The sequence below is a fragment of the Neolamprologus brichardi genome, chromosome 15 (genome assembly GCF_056152115.1).
Source record: "Neolamprologus brichardi isolate AB-2024 chromosome 15, ASM5615211v1, whole genome shotgun sequence".
Taxonomy (NCBI): domain Eukaryota; kingdom Metazoa; phylum Chordata; class Actinopteri; order Cichliformes; family Cichlidae; genus Neolamprologus; species Neolamprologus brichardi.
The window spans coordinates 10,903,972-10,926,159 of record NC_142118.1 but is presented as its reverse complement, the minus strand read 5'-3'; the positions used below and the strand labels follow the sequence as shown (position 1 = coordinate 10,926,159).

The following is a 22,188-nucleotide window of genomic DNA, read 5'->3' as shown; positions in this document are numbered from 1 at the left end:
GATTGACAATGGTCTACAGCCAATCAGGACACAGAACATAATACGCTGTTAAAAAAAAAAAAAGGCATTCAAAATTGCACAAAAAAAATCAGCAAAACAGTGAAAGGTGAACCGCGTTATAGCGAGGGACCACTGTATGTATTATGAGGAAATAATACTTACAAGGAAATCATTTGCCTTTCTGTGACTTTCTGTGAGCAGGTAGCAGCGATCCAGAGCGCAGTGGAATGTCAGGTTCCCAGGAAAAGCTGCTGCTGGAGGGTCGGAGCATAGTGGGAGACTCCCCACGGGATTCTGGGTGCTACGAGAGCAATGAGAACCTGGAGAATGGTAACGCTTGCTTTACTTAGTTTATGCCACCATTACCCAAAGCCCACTGGGTATTAGGCTAACTAAGGCCTATTCTTGTTCTACCCTAGTCCTAGTACCACAGTGACTCCTTTGCCCTTTTCCTGTCTGGACCTTCACTTGTATTGCACTGCATCTTAACACCCTGACCATGTCACTCCTTTGAATTAGCATCTTCCTAAAAGCTCATCTTTCCATCTGCCTTACCTTCCCCCAATCTTTACAAAGCCCTTATTCACTTCAGACACTTTTACTGTGCTTGCACTCTACTTTCTTCACCACTCTTTTCATCTTATAGGCATTCTTTATCATCAGTGCCAAAGTCCAGTTGTAACTGAGAAGGAGCCAAGCCCCAGACCGCTAAGCCTAGTCCACCCCACAATACTGGGAACACAGAGGGGGATGCGCTCCCCAATGCACAAAACCGTTCTGAAGAGAACAAAATCACTGCCCACTCATGGACTCTGCTTCCCAACTGTCTCACCTGTGGGCGCAAGGCCTGTAGGTGGATACGAGGAAGACGATTGTGAGCTCAGAGAATATTTCTGTTGAGTGTTTCTAATCCAGATATAAACTTGCAGAGTAGTTTGCCAGTGCACGCTTGAGCTTTCTTGCAGTGCTGATTCTCTCAGCCGATTGAAATGTAGACAAATTTAACGGTCAGATGTCAGATCACAGCTGGCAGCTCATCTCATCATCACCGATTCATTGTTTTATTTGTTCTGTTTATAGCGACCATATTGCACAGTCATATACAGTATGTGCCTAATGATGCGGATGAAAACATTTTCAAACTATAGTGCAGTTTTGTTGTTTTTCTTAGAGGTTTGGGGTCTTATTTTTCCAATCGATTGTGTACTTGTTGAGACTGGTCTCTGCAAAAGACTGTATTCTTCCTCCACACGTAGGATAATTTTAACAGCTCAAACACTCACCGATTACTGCTTTTTTTTCTGTATCTGTATGGCCCCAGTGTAACTACTGGTTTCCCTTTTATGTACATATATGTTGTTAAGGCTGAAGAGCAAAGCAAAGCTTAAATCTCTACTCTTGCAGTCTGCAAGAGTAGAGATTTAAGCTGTGGAATAAAACCACTTCTCTGATTAAAAAAGGACTCTGGTGCTGCTTGTTTGATTTCTGTTTCGCCTTTTTTGTCTGTTTTTTCCTTTCATGCCTCTAAACGCTGTTCACAAACTAGCTCCTTAACAATTAGTAAACACTCTGCATTTCTTCTTGTACTTTCAGGGCTCCACAGCTGTTCTCTCTGTACAAATCAGTAAGGAAAAAAGTAGTCATTTTGTATTATTAGTATTGTGTAATCTAATGCAATTATTATTATTAATTTAAGACTTAGACCTGATACTAGATTTTCACATTTTCTCATGCAACATGCAATACTGTGCTAAAGTTTTGAGCCACACGCTTGTTTTTTTTTTTAAATATTTTGCCAGGAAATAGATGTTGTGATTTATAGAAATATGTGCAAACATATGTGGAAAATACAGTTTTTGCCTTATATAAATCTAAAAAGCTTTAAAGTGAATTTGATATGGCTGCTTTTAATCTTGAACACAGCCTGGACTCTCTTAGACAAGCTGTTCCTGTCATTATTGTCAGTCTTCAATAGTTCTCCAGCCTTCTTGAAGGACATTAAAAGCTCTTCGTCTTGTTAAGATGATCCCACACTTCTTCAGTAATGTTAGGGTCTGGGCTCTGGGGATGCCAATCCATGATTGATAGCATTTCATTGGGTGTGTTTGCAGTCACTGAAATGCTGAAAAATGAAGCTGTTGCCTAAATCTGACAGTACTTTTAACCAGTCATAGTTCCATCATTTTTGACAAGATCCCCGGTGCATCTCTTAGTTCCTGTGTCAGGTCTTTGCTGGATATCTTAAGGACATGAGTTTCAGATGCTATTCATCTGCTGTACATATTCTTTTGGGCCTACCACTTCTTGTGTCCTCCACTTGTCCAGTTTCCTTATTTTTAAGGGCACACCGCATTCAATGCTGAGATATGCCAAGTTTGATTTCATGCCTATCAAACTTTTATCTTTGACATTTTTTGAAGTTCCTGTTGAATCTGCAAAACATTTACACAGGCCCATTTAAAATTGGTTCTTTCTCAGTTGTCAGTTATGTGTAGACACAACACTAGTTCATGCTTTGAGTCGGGTGCCTTTTTGTGCTCGGCTGACTCACTAAACTCAAAAAAATCTGAACCTGGTCAGGTACTGAAAAAACAGTCAATGTCCAAAGAAAAAATATGCCCCAAAATCTGGAGAGCAATAGCTCTCCAGATTTTGGGGCATATTTTAAAAGCTATAAGAATGTCTGGCTCCTTCAGGGCAAAATATAAAAATAAAAGTGGTGGCTCAAGACTTTTGCAAAGTACCGTAATTAAAACAATTAAGTATGAATCTGGTAAATTTTGAGAAAAATGTGACTGAATACTTTTTTGGAGTAAATAATAGGAACGCGGCATGTTATCTGGTATTTTATGACTTTTTATATCAAAATAAACTTGGTAGTAGTTACTATTAGAGGGAATGGGAAAGGCTTCTTTTTCTTTTAAACGGTGTTTCCAACGTAAAGAATAGATTCATTAATATGCTATTGTATATTAATGAGTATTTCTGAATATTTATTAATCTAGAGTATTGGCAAAGGGCAGCATGGATTTTTATAATGGAAGGTAACTCAAAACCAACCAACAGATGTCATTTAAACTTTATAATTTTGGGGAAAACGTTACTGTAGAGCCCTGAATGTCAGCTCTTCTTTAACATTCTGATTCCTCTGTATAGATGCAGCAGATCTTCCTCCAATCATTAAATAACTCGGTTATTAAAATACTCCTTTAATGCATTAATTAATGCTGGCTAAAAATATTATTTATAATATATAATTTGTGTGTGTATGTGTATCATAAGTCAGGGCCCTTGCACTCAGAACTTTTTTAACTGTATTTTTTTTATTAAACAACTTTTTGGGGGCATCAATGCAGTCCATTAAGGTATTTTCCCCAAAAAACAAACACATTTTCAGCTTATATTTCATTTATAATCTGAAAGATGCTAAATTAGTCACAGAACAGAGTTCAGCCATTTACCTGTATCCCATCTGTGTGCCGCTGTCACAGCAAAGTATAGTATCCTGACTAAAGAAGTAATTAAATGTAGAGATTGTAATTAAGAGTGATGCAACGGTATGTGCATAATTATGCAATTATGTATTTAAAAGAATAGCTTACCATCCTTTTTAACCTTCGTAGTCAGTCACCAAACCTTTCTGATACACATGAGAACTATTGAAGCATTTCTTGGGATTTCATCTATTGAACTCCTTCCTGTCATTCCACTGTTTTAAATCTTTGAGTTGCACTATATGGCTCTCATCCATTTCATTCATCCATTTTGCTCTGTAAACCAAAGGATATATGGTAAGTTACTTCATACTTTTGTTCCAAAGCTTTTGAAGTTCCCCGTTCAGGCAGCTTTCTTTGGGGTTATTTCTATAGTGCCAACAAAAGTTCATGAATCAGAACATTTATCTGAACATCTTCAGAAGCCCTGTCTGCTAATGTTGTAAGGATATGATGTTTATATCAGTTTTATTTATTTATTTAGTTTTACTCTGGAACATATTCAGACCCACAGGAAAGTGAGTATTGGTGTTAATTCATTTTTTTCTTCTAATAAATTTTTCTTATTTTTTGCAAAAAGTCATCACAGAGGACAGCAAATGTCTGTGGTGCAATAAATGGACAAATTGGAGTCCTGCAGTGTGCAAGCTGCTGAATTTTTACAGACATAAAAATGTAAAACAGTTGGGAGGAAAGGCAGCCAAGACAGTAAAGAACACTCGTGCTGAGTCATGCACGGTATTTACATGAATAGAGTATTTATATTAGCGCAAGTCTTTCCATGTGAGTGAGAAACTTATTCACTGTAAAGAGGGAGAAACCTTGGAAACTATCTAGAGTTCAAAGCTAAGAGAGATTTTTTTTTTTTATTTTCCAGGTAAAAGCAGGAAAGCAACCAGTCATTTTTCAGCAGGACACCAGTCTCCAGATTACCCAACACTGCCCATGACTCTTTCTACAGAGGCTCTTCAGCAGAATAGCAAAAATCAGCGCACAAAGTTTCCAAAAAGTTTCTTCATCAAGCCCTCCCTTAAGGGCTTCAACCTGCTCGGGCTGCGAAAAGCCCAAAGACGGTCTCCAATCCCAGCCAGCCGCAGCTGCGAGGACCTTGATGGTCCCCCGCAGCCCACCGGACCCTGGAAGCGCTCCCACTCTCTGGGAGATCTGCAGAACTTTGAGCAGAAGAACGATCTCAGTGTGGAGCTTAAGCTTAGTAAGGAAATACCCAAATCAGGCAAAACTAGCCCCATCAAGCCCTGTAGAGACGCCGTTTCTCCAGCTCAAAATGGGACTCCAACAGTTAGTCCTAAAGGAAGGGCTGATAGGCCGCCAGTACCCTCACAGCTTCGCCTACGCTCTTCTTGTCCAACATCAATGTCCTCCAACCCTCCAGAGCCCCTTTCCAGCCCCACTCCAAGTCCTCCTGATTCTAGTGCTAGTGGGGAGAGGGTGATGCGGACTCACCCCAAAAAGCCTCCCATCCCTCCCCCTGTACCTGCAAAGAAATCTAGAGAGAGACTAGCCAATGGCCTTCGTCACCCCCCTCTCTCCCTTCCCTCCTCGCCATCCCCTACCGCCTCGCCTACCCACTCCCTCAATCGCTCTCAACCCAGCAGCCCTATAATCCGCAGCCCTGGCCTGAGTGCCCCTGCTCTGCCTCCCAAGACCCCAAGTACTCCAGCCAGTCCATGTGCCACCTCATCAGCCTCATCCATGGGCGAGGAATCTGGCACTCCCCCAGCGGTGCAGCCTCCCTGGCTCTTGGATCTTGGAGGCAAGATGGCTGTTACGAGGAAACTTTCCCATACCAAGATAGGTCCTGATCTTTTTACCCTCCTGGAGCAACGGCTGCAGAGTGAGGGCATTGATCTTACCGAGGAGCCCTACTCTGACAAGGTTAGTTAAGCATCATCTAAAACATGAAAAATTACCTCATATTTTACATTACAAATGACATTTTACTTTCACTGGTGATAGATGAATTTATAACCAGTTCAGATACCATTAAAATGAAGGGTGACAGTTTAACATTGAATCATTAAAAAGCCTAAAACCGGTTTCCTTCAGTAACTGTTTGTTCTTGAAGCAGAAGTTTTTGTGCTGAAAAATAGATGTACACACACAGATAGGATATTTGGTTTTTTAAAAAGAATCACATCCTTTTCAGTGCTCAAGAAAAATATTTGATTTATAAAAATCCAAACCACCTCCAGGCCATACTTTTCTGGCGTCAGGGTCTTTTGGTTCAGCATTGTAACATGCCTAACTTAACTCAGTCATAATTTTACTGAAGCTCTGATCCAAATAATTTTGTGTTTAGGGCAAAAACATGAGCAGCTTGCTTTTGGAACTTGGTTTAAAAATAGACACTAATAGAGTCTAGAGTCTGTGTGTTTCTCATTGTGTGCGCATGCCGTTTTATATCTAAAGGCATTTATTTGTGAGCGAGGGTGTGGGTGGGTGAGGGTGTGTGTGTGTGTGTGTGTGCGCAATAATAAATATGCTGGAGCTGAGAAGGAAAGACTGTGGCTTGAGTCTCACTATGATGCGGTTCAGACTGTTAAGTTTATGGGCTGAATCTTACTGAAGGCAGACGGGGTTATAAAACCTCCTGGCTCTTGCCAGACCCCAGGCTGGGCCCCTTGAACATGTTGGAGCCCCCAGCACTGGCAAGAAAACAACACATATGCAAACAGAGGCATCAAGTGATGAGGTGAGAAGTGGGGCCCTCGACCACAGCAGAGCTCTGCTGGATTCCTGTTAGTCATAAGTGGACTGGCAGAGACATGAGAGGCGCATTGTTGTCTTACTAGTAACGTGTGCCAGTGCGCCTTGAGGCTTCACTCTGGCTGTCAGAAGTCAGTTAGGTAACTTAATGAATGATTTAGATTATGAGTGAATCAGTATCTACAGATTTCAGTGAAGGAGGGCATTAGGGCATCGCTAGTAGAGATTGTAGGGGGGAAAAAAGAAGATGAAAGTCTTTTGCGATTTGATGGAGCAGCATAGCAAAGTAGAGTTTTGAATGAAGGTAGGAAATAGGACAGGACCCAGAGGTTCATATGTTCCTGGTGATGGAGCAGATGGACACTTTTGGATGACACTGATGTTGGAAATGGGGAGGAGGTGATTTGCATGAATAGTTGTCTAAAAGGTCAAATGAAAGAATAGACGTTTCAAAGAACAGGAACGCATTTGCTTATTGATTTTAGAAGGCATTTAATGATACTAGCTTTAAGTGGTTTCAAAGTGTTGTTCTCTCCTTCTAGTCATATTCAATGTCTTTCTCACAACTTCCCTCCTTCAGCACGGCCGATGCGGCATCCCCCACCCGCTGGTACAGCGTTACTCTGAGGATCTGGAGCAGCCAGTCAAAGACGTGGCGTCTACCATAGACCAGCTCAGAGTCAAAGAGCTCCGTAAACAACACCGCATGGCTGTAAGGGAACAATAATTATCCTGAGTGTTTCGATAGTCCACTTTTGGGCAATTTTATGCATTTTAGTGTGAGATAAATGCTGTGAGGCTTTTCTGAAATGTAACAATGAAGCCTGGAAAATTGGCCAGTTCGAAGGACCAAAAGCCATTGTTGGGGTGAAGTGCAAATTACGGTTGTTTGGCTATCTAATGGTCCAGCTAAATGTGGAAATAATAAAGGGAATGGCTATGTAATTACTGTTATGAAACAACAGTAAAAGCACTAAAGATGTTAATAGAGCCTCATGAGTTGTTCAGAAACACAGCTTTCGGGCCAAAGTTGCCTACAAAATGAACAAAACCTTGACTACATATACATTATGCACCATCATCCTGTGAAACTAATGATTTTTAAACCACTGTGTCACTCAGATCCCCTCTGGAGGTTTGACGGAGATGTGCCGAAAGCCTCCCACCTTAGGAAACATCAGCACAGTCTCCGATTGGCTCATCTCCATCGGCCTACCCATGTACTCCACAACTCTGGCAACAGCAGGGATCGACACGCTGAGCCGCGTGGCCTTGTTAACCGAGAGCAGTGCGTGGGAAGCTGGGGTGCGGGACGAACGTCACGTCCGCCGCCTGATCTGTGAGGCGCGATCGGTCCACGCACACAGAGAGGTTCAGTCGTAATCATGCTGGTGGAGTCGAGTCGCATCAACTCACTGATCCGCACCATCTCGTGGTCAGTAGGTGGCCTTGGGTAAATTGGCCCCCGCGGCACTACAGCGTTTCTTCTCGCACATGTTAAAGACATATCCTGCTCTCTGATTTTTTTTTTTCCTCTCTCTTTTATCACGCTGTCTTTTTTCCAAATGTTTACGACATCGAGGATTTCCTCCAAACAGCCAAGACAAGATATCAGATGCCTTTAAAAGAAAAGAAAAAAGACAAAAAAGACTGTAGACTCACTGTGTGGGATGACTTCCATTCTGAAGACGTCTCCCAAAGTCTTAAAATAAAGACTTGGATCTGCCTTTAAGGAAGATAGCACACAGTTTGTTTTTTTTTAAGGATGGATTTTTTTTTAAAAAAGAAAACCAAGAAAGACTATTTTCTGCATATTTCATAAGTGCTTCATTTTCATCTGTCGTGTGGCAGAGGCAACTTAATCTGAGGGTCATTTAAGGAAGTAGCTCAGCCAAAGCGACATAATTCGATGTTTGCTTCCCACTAATAGTTTCACGATGACGCGACACATTTAATATCTGGACTGTTAATCGACTAAATACACACACCAAACAATGGCTTCGAGGTGGCTTATTTTGTGTCATGCTTATATATTGTAGCATAGTGCACATCTTAATTTCAAAATGACTCGTGTTAAAATTTGTGTTTTGCATTTTGATCGTTGCGGGCTTACTTCGAGCCCACCCTGTCATTTTATAGTTCTGTATTTTATACTTTACCCTTTCACAACAATATCCTGGATGGGCACTTTGCTCGTATATAACGTCTTAAAGAAAGCTCTGTTTTGCTGTAGAATTTACAATCACCTCTCGCTGAAATAATACATTCCCTGGTGTGTCAACGGACCTTTTAAGTTGCCTTACCATTATGATTGAGGAGCTACAAAGACTGAGACTGAACTGTGGCATATATCCTATACTATACATATTATACATGCATTCTCAACTAGATCATTTCACTGATATACATGGATGTGGAGCCCAGAACATGTTTCTAAGTGATTGAAGTGTTCATTCCAGTGAAGCCAGGCTAATACCACAACACCACGGGCTTGCCACAGGCATGGCCATTGCATGCTGAACATCTCTGGACCATATCAAAACACACTGACTGTACGTGTTGCAGAGGGGTTATGGAACCGGGAAGCACGAAGACACAGCTGACGTCTGGGCTGTCAGGTCCCGAATTTACTGGACTGTCGACAATGGCTGCAGCGTTGAGGAATTTAAATCATAGCGGAACAATAAGCTGTGTGGGATGTATTTTCTTTTCTTCAAATCAATGCTAGTATGAGTTGTCAAGCAGTTAAAAGGAATGGTCGATGCAAGCTGTCACATCAGGTGAAAAGCTGACCTCCGTGTTCAGAAAAACAAGTTTTAAAATTCAGGGAAATGCTGAGCGAGGTCGGCCTGAGGGGGGGAGGAGTGAATCTTGGAATCAAAACACAACTGAAACTATCCAGAATCTCATTAGTCTTTCGTTTGCACACGCTAAATGAAACTGAACAAATAAATATTATTTCTCTCCCTCCCTCTTTGTTTCTAACAGTTATAACTTTTGTAGCCAGAATCAAGCTGATGGCTTAATTCATTTCATTAATCAAAATTCTGAACAACAGTTACTCCAAAATTTAGAGGCTATGTTTTGCAGTGGGCACTTGGCAGGCAGATGGATCGATGGATACACGATGCCTTTTTTCCCTCTCAATCAAAGTGGTGCTCTGGGCTAAGTGAGGAGAGGGGGTCGTTAGTAGAAGACCCGAAAAGTGTTTTGTAAAGATTGAAAATACTGACACTGTAAATGCACTTTAGATGGTAAATCTAACTGTTTTATAGGCAAAAATTGGCTACATTTTGTTCACAGGTCCATTAATGGACACCTTTGTCAGGTAATGTAAAGAGTTTCAAAGGGGTTATGCTGGTATTTTAATGTAGTATTGAGTTCCCAATGCCAAGTTTAATTCAACTGAGTTCCAGTTACTCACTTCCAGTTTGTTTTGCAACCTAAATTCTTAATTACATATATGAAATGCTTAGCAGAAGTTGCACATTCTGTATATGTAATTGATATTTAAATAACTTATTTTTTGCTTCTTTTTTTTCATGTCATCTTGTAATTAGCTGTATTATATGAATAGCAATACCTTCCTGCGTAATGCATATTGCTTTAGCCAGTAAGGAGCGACAGTATGTATTGTAAAATATGTGTACAAATAATTTTATTTGGTTTTCATCTACCTAATGATTGTCCATACAGATTTGCCTGTGTATTGAAACAACAAAAGCAATGTCCATAACTATTTGTCATTCTGAAATATAATAAACTGTTTCTTGCAATGGCTGTGGCCTGCTGATTGCAACTATACAGCTGTACCCACAAAGGCAAAGTAGTGGAAAGCTATGTGTAAGCTATACACTGGCTTTGGGCCTGTGTGCTGGACTGTTGAGATCTGTTTTAAATATATATTAAAACAATAACCTAAAAAAAACCAAAGACCCAAGACTTGCACTGTACTGAGCACATTTTGTTTTTAGAGAACTTGCTTGTGCCACAGAAAACTAATAAAGAGGCAAGAGATGATCTGTTATCATGTTTGGAATTGGCAGATCTGAATAACCTCATGTAGATACTATAATGCCAAAGGCTCAGTTGGCAGAACTCTGTAAAGACAAGGAGCTTAGAAACAGTGTCTTTTGTCTGGCTCATAATGCCTCGTTTCAAAAACTATACACACATCAGCTCATGACAACAAGATCCAAAGCAAATTTGTTCTGCAGGCTGTCCGTCTAGCCTTTGTTGCAGTGCAGCTGTTGACAGCGAAAGCACACTGAGGTTTTCCAGTCTTATTCATGTTGAGGAGTCACAAATGGATACAGAGCAGAGTGTAAACCCCAGTTTGGTTATGTGTCTCCCCCCCCCCCCCAGATGACTGCATGCGTCATTTGGAAGTCAATTTTACTTGCATGGCTTTTATCTCGGCTCATATCTAGCTTTCTTCGTAGTGAAAACGCAGCTAAACAAGCATTTCCTTCAAGATGGATAAGATCAAAAATATGTGATGGCTGCAAAAGAAACCCTCAAATTAAGCAGCAACAGTTCAACAGTCTCTTATAGTCCTTTATCCCTACCCGACTCAATGTCAGAAAGAACCACTGCTCATTGAAACTGACATATTTCAGCGGGAAAGGTTTACAGTGAAACTTGTCTGCTTTAGCTGATTTGCCATTATTCTGAATCACTTCTCTTTCCAAGCTTTTGAATGGATGCTGTATAACTTCATCTTGCCACAGCCAATAATGAAAGCTCCCTAAGATCCTGAGGGATTCTTGATAGAACAATCCACCATACATGATACATTATTGGCCATTTTATTAGGTACACATCTAACCATGCACTTATGCGTCAGCATATCAATGTATTTAGGTGTGCAGTATTCAGAAATTGCTGCTCTACTGGGATTTTTTCACATAACCATCAATAGGTCCTAATAAGAGAAAATATCCAGTGAGCAGAGTTCTCTGGGTAAAAACGTCTTGTTTAGGTCAGAGGAGGATAGCCAGACTGCTTTGGGCTGATAAGTAGAAACTGTTAAAGTGCAGTAGAGCATCTCTGAACAGACAACATGTGTAAGACCAACTGAGTGTCATTTCTGTCAGCTAAGATCAAGAAATCCAGGCCACAATTCACACAAGTTCACCAAAAATTGGCTGATCTGATGATTCTTGATTTAAAGTAAACATAAAAGCATGGCTCCGTCATGCCTTGTATCAACAGTTCAGGCTGCTGCTGGGGGTGTAATGGTGTAGGGCAGGGGTAGGGGAACTCCAGGCCTCAAGGGCCGGTGTCCTGCAGGTTTTAGATGTGTCCTTGATCCAACACAGCTGGATTAAATGGCTAAATTACCTCCTCAACATGTCTTGAAGTTCTTCAGAGGCCTGGTAATAAACTAATGATTTGATTCAGGTGTGTTGACCCAGGGTGATATCTAAAACCTGCAGGACACCAGCCCCTTGAGGCCTGGAGTTCCCCACCCCTGGTGTAGGGAATACTTCCTTGGCACTCTTTGAGCCTTTTGGTACTATTTTAGCATTCTTTAAAAGCTACAGTGACATAAGTATCATTACTCACCACAGCGTACCCATCTTCTGATGGCTGCTTCCAGCATGGTAACATGCTATTACACGAAGCTCAAATCATCTTAGACTGGTTTCTTGAACATGAGAATGAGTTCACTTCACTCTAATGGCCTCCACAGTCATGAGATCTAAATCCAGTAGATCACCTTTGGAATGTGGTGGATTGGAGGATTCACATGATGGATGTGTAGCTGGCATATCTGCAACTGTGCTATTCTAGGAGCTTGGAAAGAAAGCAACTCGTCTTCTTTAAGTTTTTTGAAAGTTCAAGAAACTTCAAAAGGTCCAGTCGCTTTCTTTCCAAGCTCCTTAGACTACCACGACCTGGATGACTGAGAACTGACATGAGGAAATCCGATGTGTGATTTCCTCATGTCAGTATAGACCAAAATCTCTGAGGTGTGTTTCGAACTTTGGAGGAGCAAGGGGTGCAAGTCAGTATTAGCAAGGTTTACATAATAAAGAGGCCAACGAGTGTGACTGGATCATTGTGGACTTCATCAAAAGCAGGAACCGCTAGCAAATTTAGTCCCACGAGACTGAGAGGTGTCCTCATTATCCCAAGATTCTACAAAACACAGTGATACATTGAAGAAAATGCAATACTTTAATCCAGTGGTTCCCAAACTTTTTTTGCTGGGCCCCCCTTTGTTTTACAAGAAAAATATTCGCCCCCCCCCCCCCCCCCCCCTCGCGCGCGCATGCACGCACGCACGCACAAACACGTCCTCCAACCACACACACACACATATTTTGCTCCATTGCGGTTTATTTCACACCTCAAACATTTAGTAAACAATTAAGCAAATACAAGTAATCTGCAGGTAGTAAGAAAATAAACTACTAACTCTTTTACGCTGCGTCCGCACGTACACGGGTGATTTTGAAAACGCAGCTGTTTCGTCCACATGTAAACGGCGTTTGGAATCACCGAAAACGGAGATTTTTTTAAAACTCCTTTTTTGGGTTTATGTGTGGATGAGGAATACAGAGTTCCTCACGCAATGTTAAAGGTATGTGCCTTTTTCCACGTCACGCTGTGCGCCACGTTATTGTTTACTAAATTCTTAATTACATATATGAAATGCTTAGCAGAAGTTGCACATTCTGTATATGTAATTGATATTTAAATAACTTATTTTTTGCTTTTTTTTTCACATCATCTTGTAATTAGCTGTATTATATGAATAGCAATACCTTCCTGCGTAATGCATATTGCTTTAGCCAGTAAGGAGCGACAGTATGTATTGTAAAATATGTGTACAAATAATTTTATTTGGTTTTCATCTACCTAATGATTGTCCATACAGATTTGCCTGTGTATTGAAACAACAAAAGCAATGTCCATAACTATTTGTCATTCTGAAATATAATAAACTGTTTCTTGCAATGACTGTGGCCTGCTTATTGCAACTATACAGCTGTACCCACAAAGGCAAAGTAGTGGAAAGCTATGTGTAAGCTATACACTGGCTTTGGGCCTGTGTGCTGGACTGTTGAGATCTGTTTTAAATATATATTAAAACAATAACCTAAAAAAAAAACCAAAGACCCAAGACTTGCACTGTACTGAGCACATTTTGTTTTTAGAGAACTTGCTTGTGCCACAGAAAACTAATAAAGAGGCAAGAGATGATCTGTTATCATGTTTGGAATTGGCAGATCTGAATAACCTCATGTAGATACTATAATGCCAAAGGCTCAGTTGGCAGAACTCTGTAAAGACAAGGAGCTTAGAAACAGTGTCTTTTGTCTGGCTCATAATGCCTCGTTTCAAAAACTATACACACATCAGCTCATGACAACAAGATCCAAAGCAAATTTGTTCTGCAGGCTGTCCGTCTAGCCTTTGTTGCAGTGCAGCTGTTGACAGCGAAAGCACACTGAGGTTTTCCAGTCTTATTCATGTTGAGGAGTCACAAATGGATACAGAGCAGAGTGTAAACCCCGGTTTGGTTATGTGTGCCCACCCACCTCCCCCAGATGACTGCATGTGTCATTTGGGAGTCGATTTTACTTGCATGGCTTTTATCTCGCCTCATATCTATCTTTCTTCGTAGTGAAAACGCAGCTAAACAAGCATTTCTTTCAAGATGGATAAGATCAAAAATATGTGATGGCTGCAAAAGAAACCCTCAAATTAAGCAGCAACAGTTCAACAATCTCTTATAGTCCTTTATGCCTATACCCGACTCAATGTCAGAAAGAACCACCATGGTAACATGCTATTACACGAAGCTCAAATCATCTTAAACTGCTTTCTTGAACATGAGAATGAGTTCACTTCACTCTAATAGCCTCCACAGTCATGAGATCTAAATCCAGTAGATCACCTTTGGAATGTGGTGGATTGGAGGATTCACATGATGGATGTGTAGCTGGCATATCTGCAACTGTGCTATTCTAGGAGCTTGAAAAGAAAGCAACTCGTCTTCTTTAAGTTTTTTGAAAGTTCAAGAAACTTCAAAAGGTCCAGTCGCTTTCTTTCCAAGCTCCTTAGACTACCACGACCTGGATGACTGAGAACTGACATGAGGAAATCCGATGTGTGATTTCCTCATGTCAGTATAGACCAAAATCTCTGAGGTGTGTTTCGAACTTTGGAGGTGCAAGGGGTGCAAGTCAGTATTAGCAAGGTTTACATAATAAAGTGGCCAACGAGTGTGACTGGATCATTGTGGACTTCATCAAAAGCAGGAACCGCTAGCAAATTTAGTCCCACGAGACTGAGAGGTGTCCTCATTATCCCAAGATTCTACAAAACACAGTGATACATTGAATTAAATGCAATACTTTAATCCATCATTAAATTTGTCTGCACCGTTTATCCCACAAAAATGCAAAATTGAAGTTCATTTTCTGTTCCTCTTTGTATTTTTCAAGCTTTTACTAATCTGTATAGTTCACACAAATCTTTGAGGAGTCACAGCTTGGTTCACAGATGCACAGTGCATCTGTGTTAAAGCGCAAACTCAAAGAAACGTCAGTAGTACTACAGTCCAAAGATATTACTGACCAACACAGAGTTAGTCAGTAATATCTTTATAGTATATTTATAGTAGTCTTTTAAAGTTAAGATGGCTTAAAAGTAAACACATCTAAATTACCAACATCTGAAACATTCGCAGTGGCCTTGCAGACTATGAGCTTCCTCTTGGTGCATATGAGACTTGAAACACATTAAAAGGAGAAGACTTTTGGAGCCATGTCCAGTAATTCTGATTAGACTACACCTGAGGTACTGTGGTGTCCTCAGTGCTTTCCATACTGTAGTACCATGAAATAAACTTCCGTGCCGTATGGCAGATTTTGACTAAATTCCTTATTTTTGTGTCTAGCTTGCAATATGCTGTTCATTTCAGTGGGCTCACCGGTTTTTTTTCTCTATTCCTCTTTATTACATTTGCCCTTTGGAGTCAAATTGTTGTCACAGCTCCTGTGGCTACAGTGGGTATTGTAGCTGTCAGGGAAGTAGTTACTGTTTTGAATGGCCTCCTAAGTACAGGTGGAGTGTAATGGTGGGTTCTGGCTCTGCTGTGGAAAGCAAAGCTTCTAACAACAGGCCTGAGGGGGAAAGAGAAAGTTACGACATGCACACACACGAGGGGTGAGCAGATAGACTTACTCGGTAGCTTCTTTTTAACATTTATCAGACAAATACTTCCTTTTCATTTGGTGATAAGACAATGTTAAGCTTTTTCCGAGTAATGACCGTTTTATCAGAGAATATAAACTTTTCCGTCTGTTTTTTAAAGCCTTTTTTCCCAAAATTTTCTGTAAACACAAATTACAGAACTACGATTTTTTTTTTTTTTTTTTTTTTTTTAAAGCTGCTGTATAATAATTGACTCGTTTCCACCGATATCATATGAGAGTCCGCTCCCTGGCCTTTAGGCGACGCTGTTTTACGCACTGCAATCCAAACCAAATCCTGTGTGAAGTGGAAGTTTTTCTGATTTCCACGTTTAGTAATCTGACACCCAGACTCTGAGCAGAAGGATGGACCCTTAACTCGGCTGGGAGGACGGAAGGAAGGAGCAGTCATCCAGCGAGCAGGAGCGAGCAGAAGCGAAACGCTGTACGCAAAAAACAGCCCCGTGGCTCCAGCAGCGGAGAAGATCTGGGTGCCAGCGCGTCTCCAGTTAACTGTCCGTCTCACTCAAATGATCTCAAAGCGACAAGTTTCACTTTCCACATGCGAATGGGTGACTTTCCGCAGCGCTTTGTGAGGAGAAGAGGATGAAGAATTTCAACAGCAGTGCCCTTCACAGCCATAGCCAGTCTACCAACCACATTAGAGAGCGAAACAACAGAAAGTACAGCTTACTCTCTGTTTTACCGTTGCGATTTTCTCTCCGAGGTTATGGGTTCTGCATGGCTACGCTGTTTCTCTTCTGTTTCGGCTCCCTATTTTACCAGCTGAACGGAGGACCTCCTAAAATCCTGCTAGACATCAGACAGTATCTCGGTAAGAACTTTTCCTTTAAAAAAAACCCCTCCTTCCTGAAGGTCGTTATCAAAATAATAGTAAGAAGTTGCTCTCCACGTCTGGACATTGTTTATCGGTAGGAGTTATTAAGAAACGTTTATCAAAAATGGAAAGGGTCTCTTTCATGAAATCCACCGGAGGCCACATCGTCTCCTCAACCTCATTCAGCCCAGATGGACGAAACCGATTTTCTCTCGTGCTTATTTCTAAGTGTTAATTTATCCATGTGGCGTTTGTGTTTTAAACCCAAAAAGACCCCCACATTTTAATATCAATGCAGACACTAACTATTGCATATACACAGCTGTGTATCATCCCAAGTCAATATCATCCCGTCAGTCTACAAAGATTCACTCATTTTGTTTAACCACCTAAACCTGGGGTATTTATCGTCACTTTTACGCCGCTGTGAGTTCTAAGAGCATGATTGAGAGGTGTTATGGTAACTAGAACTTAGCAACTGTTAGGATTCATGCTGAAGACTGACGCCTCTTCTTGTACAGCCAGCTGGTGCGCTCCAGCCGCGCAGCTCTCATTACGCACGGCTTGCACCGGTTGAACGAGGGGTGAAAGGCTGAATTTATGCGGTTATTTAAAGCCTAGAGTGCATCTGTGGTTGTTTTAATAAAAAGCACGCTACAATGTTGCCAGTTTTTTAATGACAGGCTGTTTTCCAATTCAAAATATTCTGGCCTGAAGGGATTATTTTAAAATATTTATATAGATATATTTTAACATTACTTGGCAGCTATATTTCTGTCATTACAGTGTACTGGATCTTAACTACGGTAAAGTGGATAAAGTCTACTGTGTGTGTGAAAAAGAGCCCATTTGTGGCCACATCTGCCACAGGCATATGTCTGAGTGTCAGCCTCTAGGATAAGATCTGTCAAGAGTCAAAAGGCAGTGTCTGCTTGTACAAGTCTGATCTTGTGACTTCAACCTCTTTGATACCCTAAACAGAATCAGATGCAAAGGTGATTTTCCAGCGAGAACACGGCCTGTGTCTTGAAAAAAATTAGCTTGCATTTCTACCTATTTCTCACAGGGGGCTAACCTTTTATCACGTGATAAACATCTGGAACAGAAGGAGAGTCACTTTCCAGGTCAGCTACTAATCCCCTGGGTCAGATTGGTTTCCTGTAGACACATACACGCACACAGTCTAACCAAACTGGCATACAAATACATAGGTAGACTAAAGTTTCACAATATTGTCAAAAATAACTTGGATTTCATTCAAAGCATAAGCACAGATTCCTAAAATAGAACGTTTTACATTTTTTTGAAGAGTGCTAAAATATTAGCAGTAGCAAAGTAGGTTTGTATAGTTCACACTGCAGAAACATTCAACTTTATTTTAAAGTACTTGCACAAAGCTAATGCATGCATGGTAAGATAGCCTCCTTACTGCAGCACTGCTTCTGAGAAGTGCTCTATTCTGAACAAATACACTGATATGCCTAGGCTGATGATGGGGCAGATGTATGTGCTATTACCACAGACGAGCAAGCAAGCAAATTACATCAAAACACCATTAGGAAAAAAGAAATGTATAATTTGGTCCACAAGGCTGAGTGTTAATGGCTTATAGGGCATAAGCCATTGACACTCAGCCTTGTGGACCAGGATGAGGAATCCCTCTAGAAAATCTAGTCTCTGCTCCCACCTGCATGATTGATCTCCACAGCATCTCTGCACAGAGACCCTGTGGACCTGAGCCTTGTTAAACAGTGACTCCACTGTAGTGTATGGAGTTCAGGAGGGTTTTTCTTTATGTAACAGCGCCACAGTGTAGCACCTCAACTGGGATGTGGATGAGTAATCGTCTGCATTTATTATGATGCTGAGGCAAAGAAGAAAGACTTTGTAGCTGAAAGTTGTGACAGGGTCAAATCGATCATATAAAGTTAAAGGTTTTTTTGATGTTGTTTTGTTTCCTGAGTCTGAGTCAGCAGGTTTGTGACAAGTTTCAGGTAACTTTGTTGCATGTAAAACAGTTGTAGAAAGAGAAATCCAGTTGGGTTGGTGTGTAAAAGAGCTTGAGATGTGGTCTGCTCATTGTCTCTATTCTGAAGTGTGTGTGGTCTTGAGGGAGAGACCGTGGAAGGAAGAAATCTAGGATAAAGGAGGGACGGTACAAAATACTCCTGTGATTGGGACTGCTTTGAACAGGTTCATAGGAAAGTCATTTTCACAAAGAGCTCACATGGTCTTCACTCTTAGTTTGTTGTGTCTGTTATTCAGAACCCAGATGCAAGCTCCAAAAACCGTATAAGGGGAAACTTCACAAATCACCAGAATTATGAGAAGAAGCAGACCTTTAAAATAAATGCCTCCTTCTAGTGAATAAAATAATAGCACTTATAAATCAATTACTTTTAATATAACAGCTCTAAGCCTGTCGTTGGCATTTCTAACTAATGCACCGCATTTTCTCTGATGAAGAGATACTTTATGTCTGTTGCTGTGCCTCGTTAAACACACGTGTGACCTCACTTGTGTTACTTTTGGCTGCGCTGTGCCAAGATGAAGGTGAGGAATCCTGTTGAGGTGGGTGAGTGTGGGCGTGCACGTGGAGGTTGGCAGCTTGATTTAGTGTGATTGTGTGATAGGTGTGTGGGTTTCTCTCAGTCAGATGTTGCCGGTAGGGAACAGACCTTGTTTTGTTTGGCTCGGTGGGGAAGTCGGCAGATGAGGATGTCACTCAACATGCCGTATAGTCGCAGTAACTAAACTGCCGTGCAGACCTTTAAACCTGCTGAATTTACAGCCTGCTCACCACTGTGCGTTCACACTCGCTGACCTTGTCTAACACTTTCTCGTGTCCGTCTTTCCCTCCTTTGCTCATAAACTGTATGCTGACCCAGCTACCTTACCAGAAAATGCCTCTTCTTGCCAGGGGGTGTATGGACATGTCTGTGTGGCAAAAATCTGTATATAAATGAAAAGTTACGACAAAGCTTCAACGACTGGGAAAGAAGCGTTCTTCATATTTTATGCCATATTTTTAAGTGCTTGGAGCTGAGACAGCAAAACAGAGCGAAGCACAATGCCCTCTTTAACTGTGCTCTTACTCAATACATGGCGCACTTACTCCTTTAACATATATTTCGATTTAATGGACTTTTAAGCAACATTTAAGTATGCACGTCTTTCTAAGTGTTTGTGTGTTGTTATAGCCCCCAGTCTTCTTGCCATGAATCATAAATGCTGAACTTGATGTGGCTGGGAGTCTTTCACCACTAACTTTGCTCTGCTTCTCAAAAGAACCCTTTAACCTTTTTAAAACACACACACACGTAAATGTAACTTTTCAGAAACGGGCCAGTAAAGTGTCCGAGTTGGAGACTCTGGGGCGGTATTAGGGATTAGACAAGTATGCGTGGACACAGAAGAAGCTTTAGGGTCGCTCGGCCTCCCTTCAGTTTGTGTCATGTTTGCACCTTTGCTGGCCAGGAAGTGGTTCAAAGCAAACTTTTTAAGTGAATTCAAATAAAGTTTAGTTTGGCTGGTCAGTGCTTAGTAGGTGTAGTGACATAAACCTTATATGTATATAATAAATTCAGGGAGGATGAGTTGAGAATTGCTGCAGAGAGAGAAAAGGAAGATTTTCCTGCTGTTAGAAGAACACATACTGTTCCTTGACCTCCTACAGACTCATGAATAATACACAACGAGTATAACACTGTGTCTTACATACCTTAACAGGGCTGAAACCGCTAATGTAGAGGTGCTTAAACTGTGGGGTGGACCAGACTAGTGTGGGTTATAACAAAGTTAAACTAAACTGAATTAATTAGATTCTAGCAGTTTGCTGATATATTGTGCTTACCTTTATTTTCTATTGCTCTACTTATATTATTGTATTCTTATTATTTTCTAAAATAAATGATGGAGTTTGAGGTGTGAATCCATTAATGGAGTGATTGTTGTAAGTAAGTCTGGAAGTTAATGAGATGGCGAGGCCTCCGTCGTCCATCAGTGTGTCTATCCATCCATCCCTCCCTCCACAATTCACAAAATTAGCTACTTTTCTCAGAGCGCTGGGCAGATTTTAGCGAAGATTGAACACAATGACCAACTAATGGATCCTTTTTCCCATTTTTATGCTCTTCTCCTCACTGAGTATTGCTCAGATTGCAGTGAAATTCGATTAATTTGTTTTGAATAAGTCTAATTGAGAGCCTTCCTGCCTTCTTCATGGATTTTAATTCTCATTGGTTTGTACAGCGAACCAATGACAGCTTACAACTTTCTTTCTGTGCTTCACGTACTATATTAACCTGCCAGATGAGCTACTACATCATTGATATTCTGGTGGTCAAAGATCAGATGCATTAAACTGCTCATCATTCCTTTATTTCACATCAGAATAACCTTTTCGCTTTACCTTTTGCACCGGTGACCTTTACAGACCTCTAACTTCAAATCTCACCTTCTGCTTGAATTTAAATATTTTATAGTTCACAGTTAATAGTGTATATTTTATGCACACGCATGCACTTTTATGTTTACACACATACTGAAAAAGCTGACGAGTTAGTCACATTAAAAAGCTTTTTTTGAACGAGGCAGTCATGTAAGTGTGAATTCTGGAGCAAACTCGCCACTGTAGTCACACAAATACACCCACTTCCTATTAAAGGATATTAAAAACAAGCTCTTTTTAAAATTTAAAATCATATTTTGCACTTTAAAATGACAGATTTATTGGCACTGACTCTTTGCCCAAAGTGACAGTCTCCAGGATTCATGGCAGTAGACCAAATGTCACATAGAGTGAAAATCAGGCCAGTGCTGGTCAAGCTGTCAGTCAGCATTTTCAGCTGCCTAACAGGGTTGCCAGATGTGCACTTTGAGCCTAAGTGAAATCGGTGATGTGGAAAGGTGCTTGAGCTCCCGGTTTAATTCTTTACTTCACACCTTTTCATTTTTGCTATTGACTTGTGCAGCAGATAAGCAGAGGTTACCAACCCAAGCACAGACATACATTTATTTTTAATGCTAAAGACTCAAAATAATCCAATATTTAGAATAATATTTTGCATCCATCCAGCACCTCCACCTGACAAGCCTCATTAGGAAGTGAAGGCAGGACAGCTTGGTCTACTTACTCTGTATTCCTTCTAACTGCACTCAAGTGTTGAGAAAAACTACACATTACTTCCACTAGACCCCAAAATAACCCCTAACTGGCAGCACATCCAACGTAAATGCCAAAACAATCAGATGGCCCATAATTTTCTTAGGGTTGGTAAAACAAGCAGCCTTGCCTGCTGAGTAGAGTATTTACCTGCTTTGTAACACGCCAGATTCTAACTGAGTTTAAGGGTCAATAAAGGATAATCAGCTATTTTTACTGAATGGAAACCAAAGGGGAAAAGCTTCAGTGCTTCAAATTAGAGGGGTTCGCAATGAAGACATGCAGTCATTAAGTTATTATTTTATGATTGTCACAAGTACTCCGTTAGGCATGCATTGATGCTAATCTATTATCTTTTTTTTGTGTGTTTTGAATTTTCAAGATAGGAAATCATTTGGAAAAAAAAAAAAGATTTGTGTTGACCCTGTCATTACATAATGGAAGCAATTAGCATTACCAATTAGCATCTCCACGCTTGAGAGACTGCTCTCCTTCTCCCTCTCCAGAGAGACAGGCAAACACTAAAACAACACAGGGTAATTATCTTTCATTAGTGCATTTGTTTTTGCCACATGAAAAGAGAGCAGATGGAAAGAACATTACAAATGTACCAGTGCTGTTAAACTGCGACTGCTGTTCAAGGCTTGCTGAGCACTGATGGTTATAACCGAAGAAAAATCCCAGATAAATTTGTGGGCAATGGTTTGTGATCGGGTTTTTGCGCGGCGCTACTGAACGTACAGTGCTTCTGCTTTT

At 40.8% G+C, this 22,188-nt stretch overlaps 2 protein-coding genes across 6 annotated transcripts in view; both read left to right on the top strand.

Moving 5' to 3' along the window:
- Positions 1-9,981, top strand: part of sash1a (SAM and SH3 domain containing 1a) — a 165,006-nt gene extending 155,025 nt beyond the window's left edge. For all 5 annotated transcript variants that reach the window (XM_006797045.3, XM_006797044.3, XM_006797047.3 and 2 more), the window contains 4 exons: positions 202-330; positions 4,372-5,390; positions 6,802-6,933; positions 7,344-9,981. In XM_006797045.3, the coding sequence (XP_006797108.1) occupies positions 202-330; positions 4,372-5,390; positions 6,802-6,933; positions 7,344-7,604 (1,541 nt within the window). In that variant the 3' untranslated portion in view covers positions 7,605-9,981. The remainder of the gene's footprint in view (positions 1-201; positions 331-4,371; positions 5,391-6,801; positions 6,934-7,343) is intronic.
- Positions 9,982-15,766: 5,785 nt separating this feature from the next.
- Positions 15,767-22,188, top strand: part of usta (uronyl 2-sulfotransferase a) — a 58,166-nt gene continuing 51,744 nt past the window's right edge. Inside the window, exon 1 of the mRNA XM_006797050.3 lies at positions 15,767-16,265. Within this exon, the coding sequence (XP_006797113.1) occupies positions 16,037-16,265 (229 nt within the window). The 5' untranslated portion in view covers positions 15,767-16,036. The remainder of the gene's footprint in view (positions 16,266-22,188) is intronic.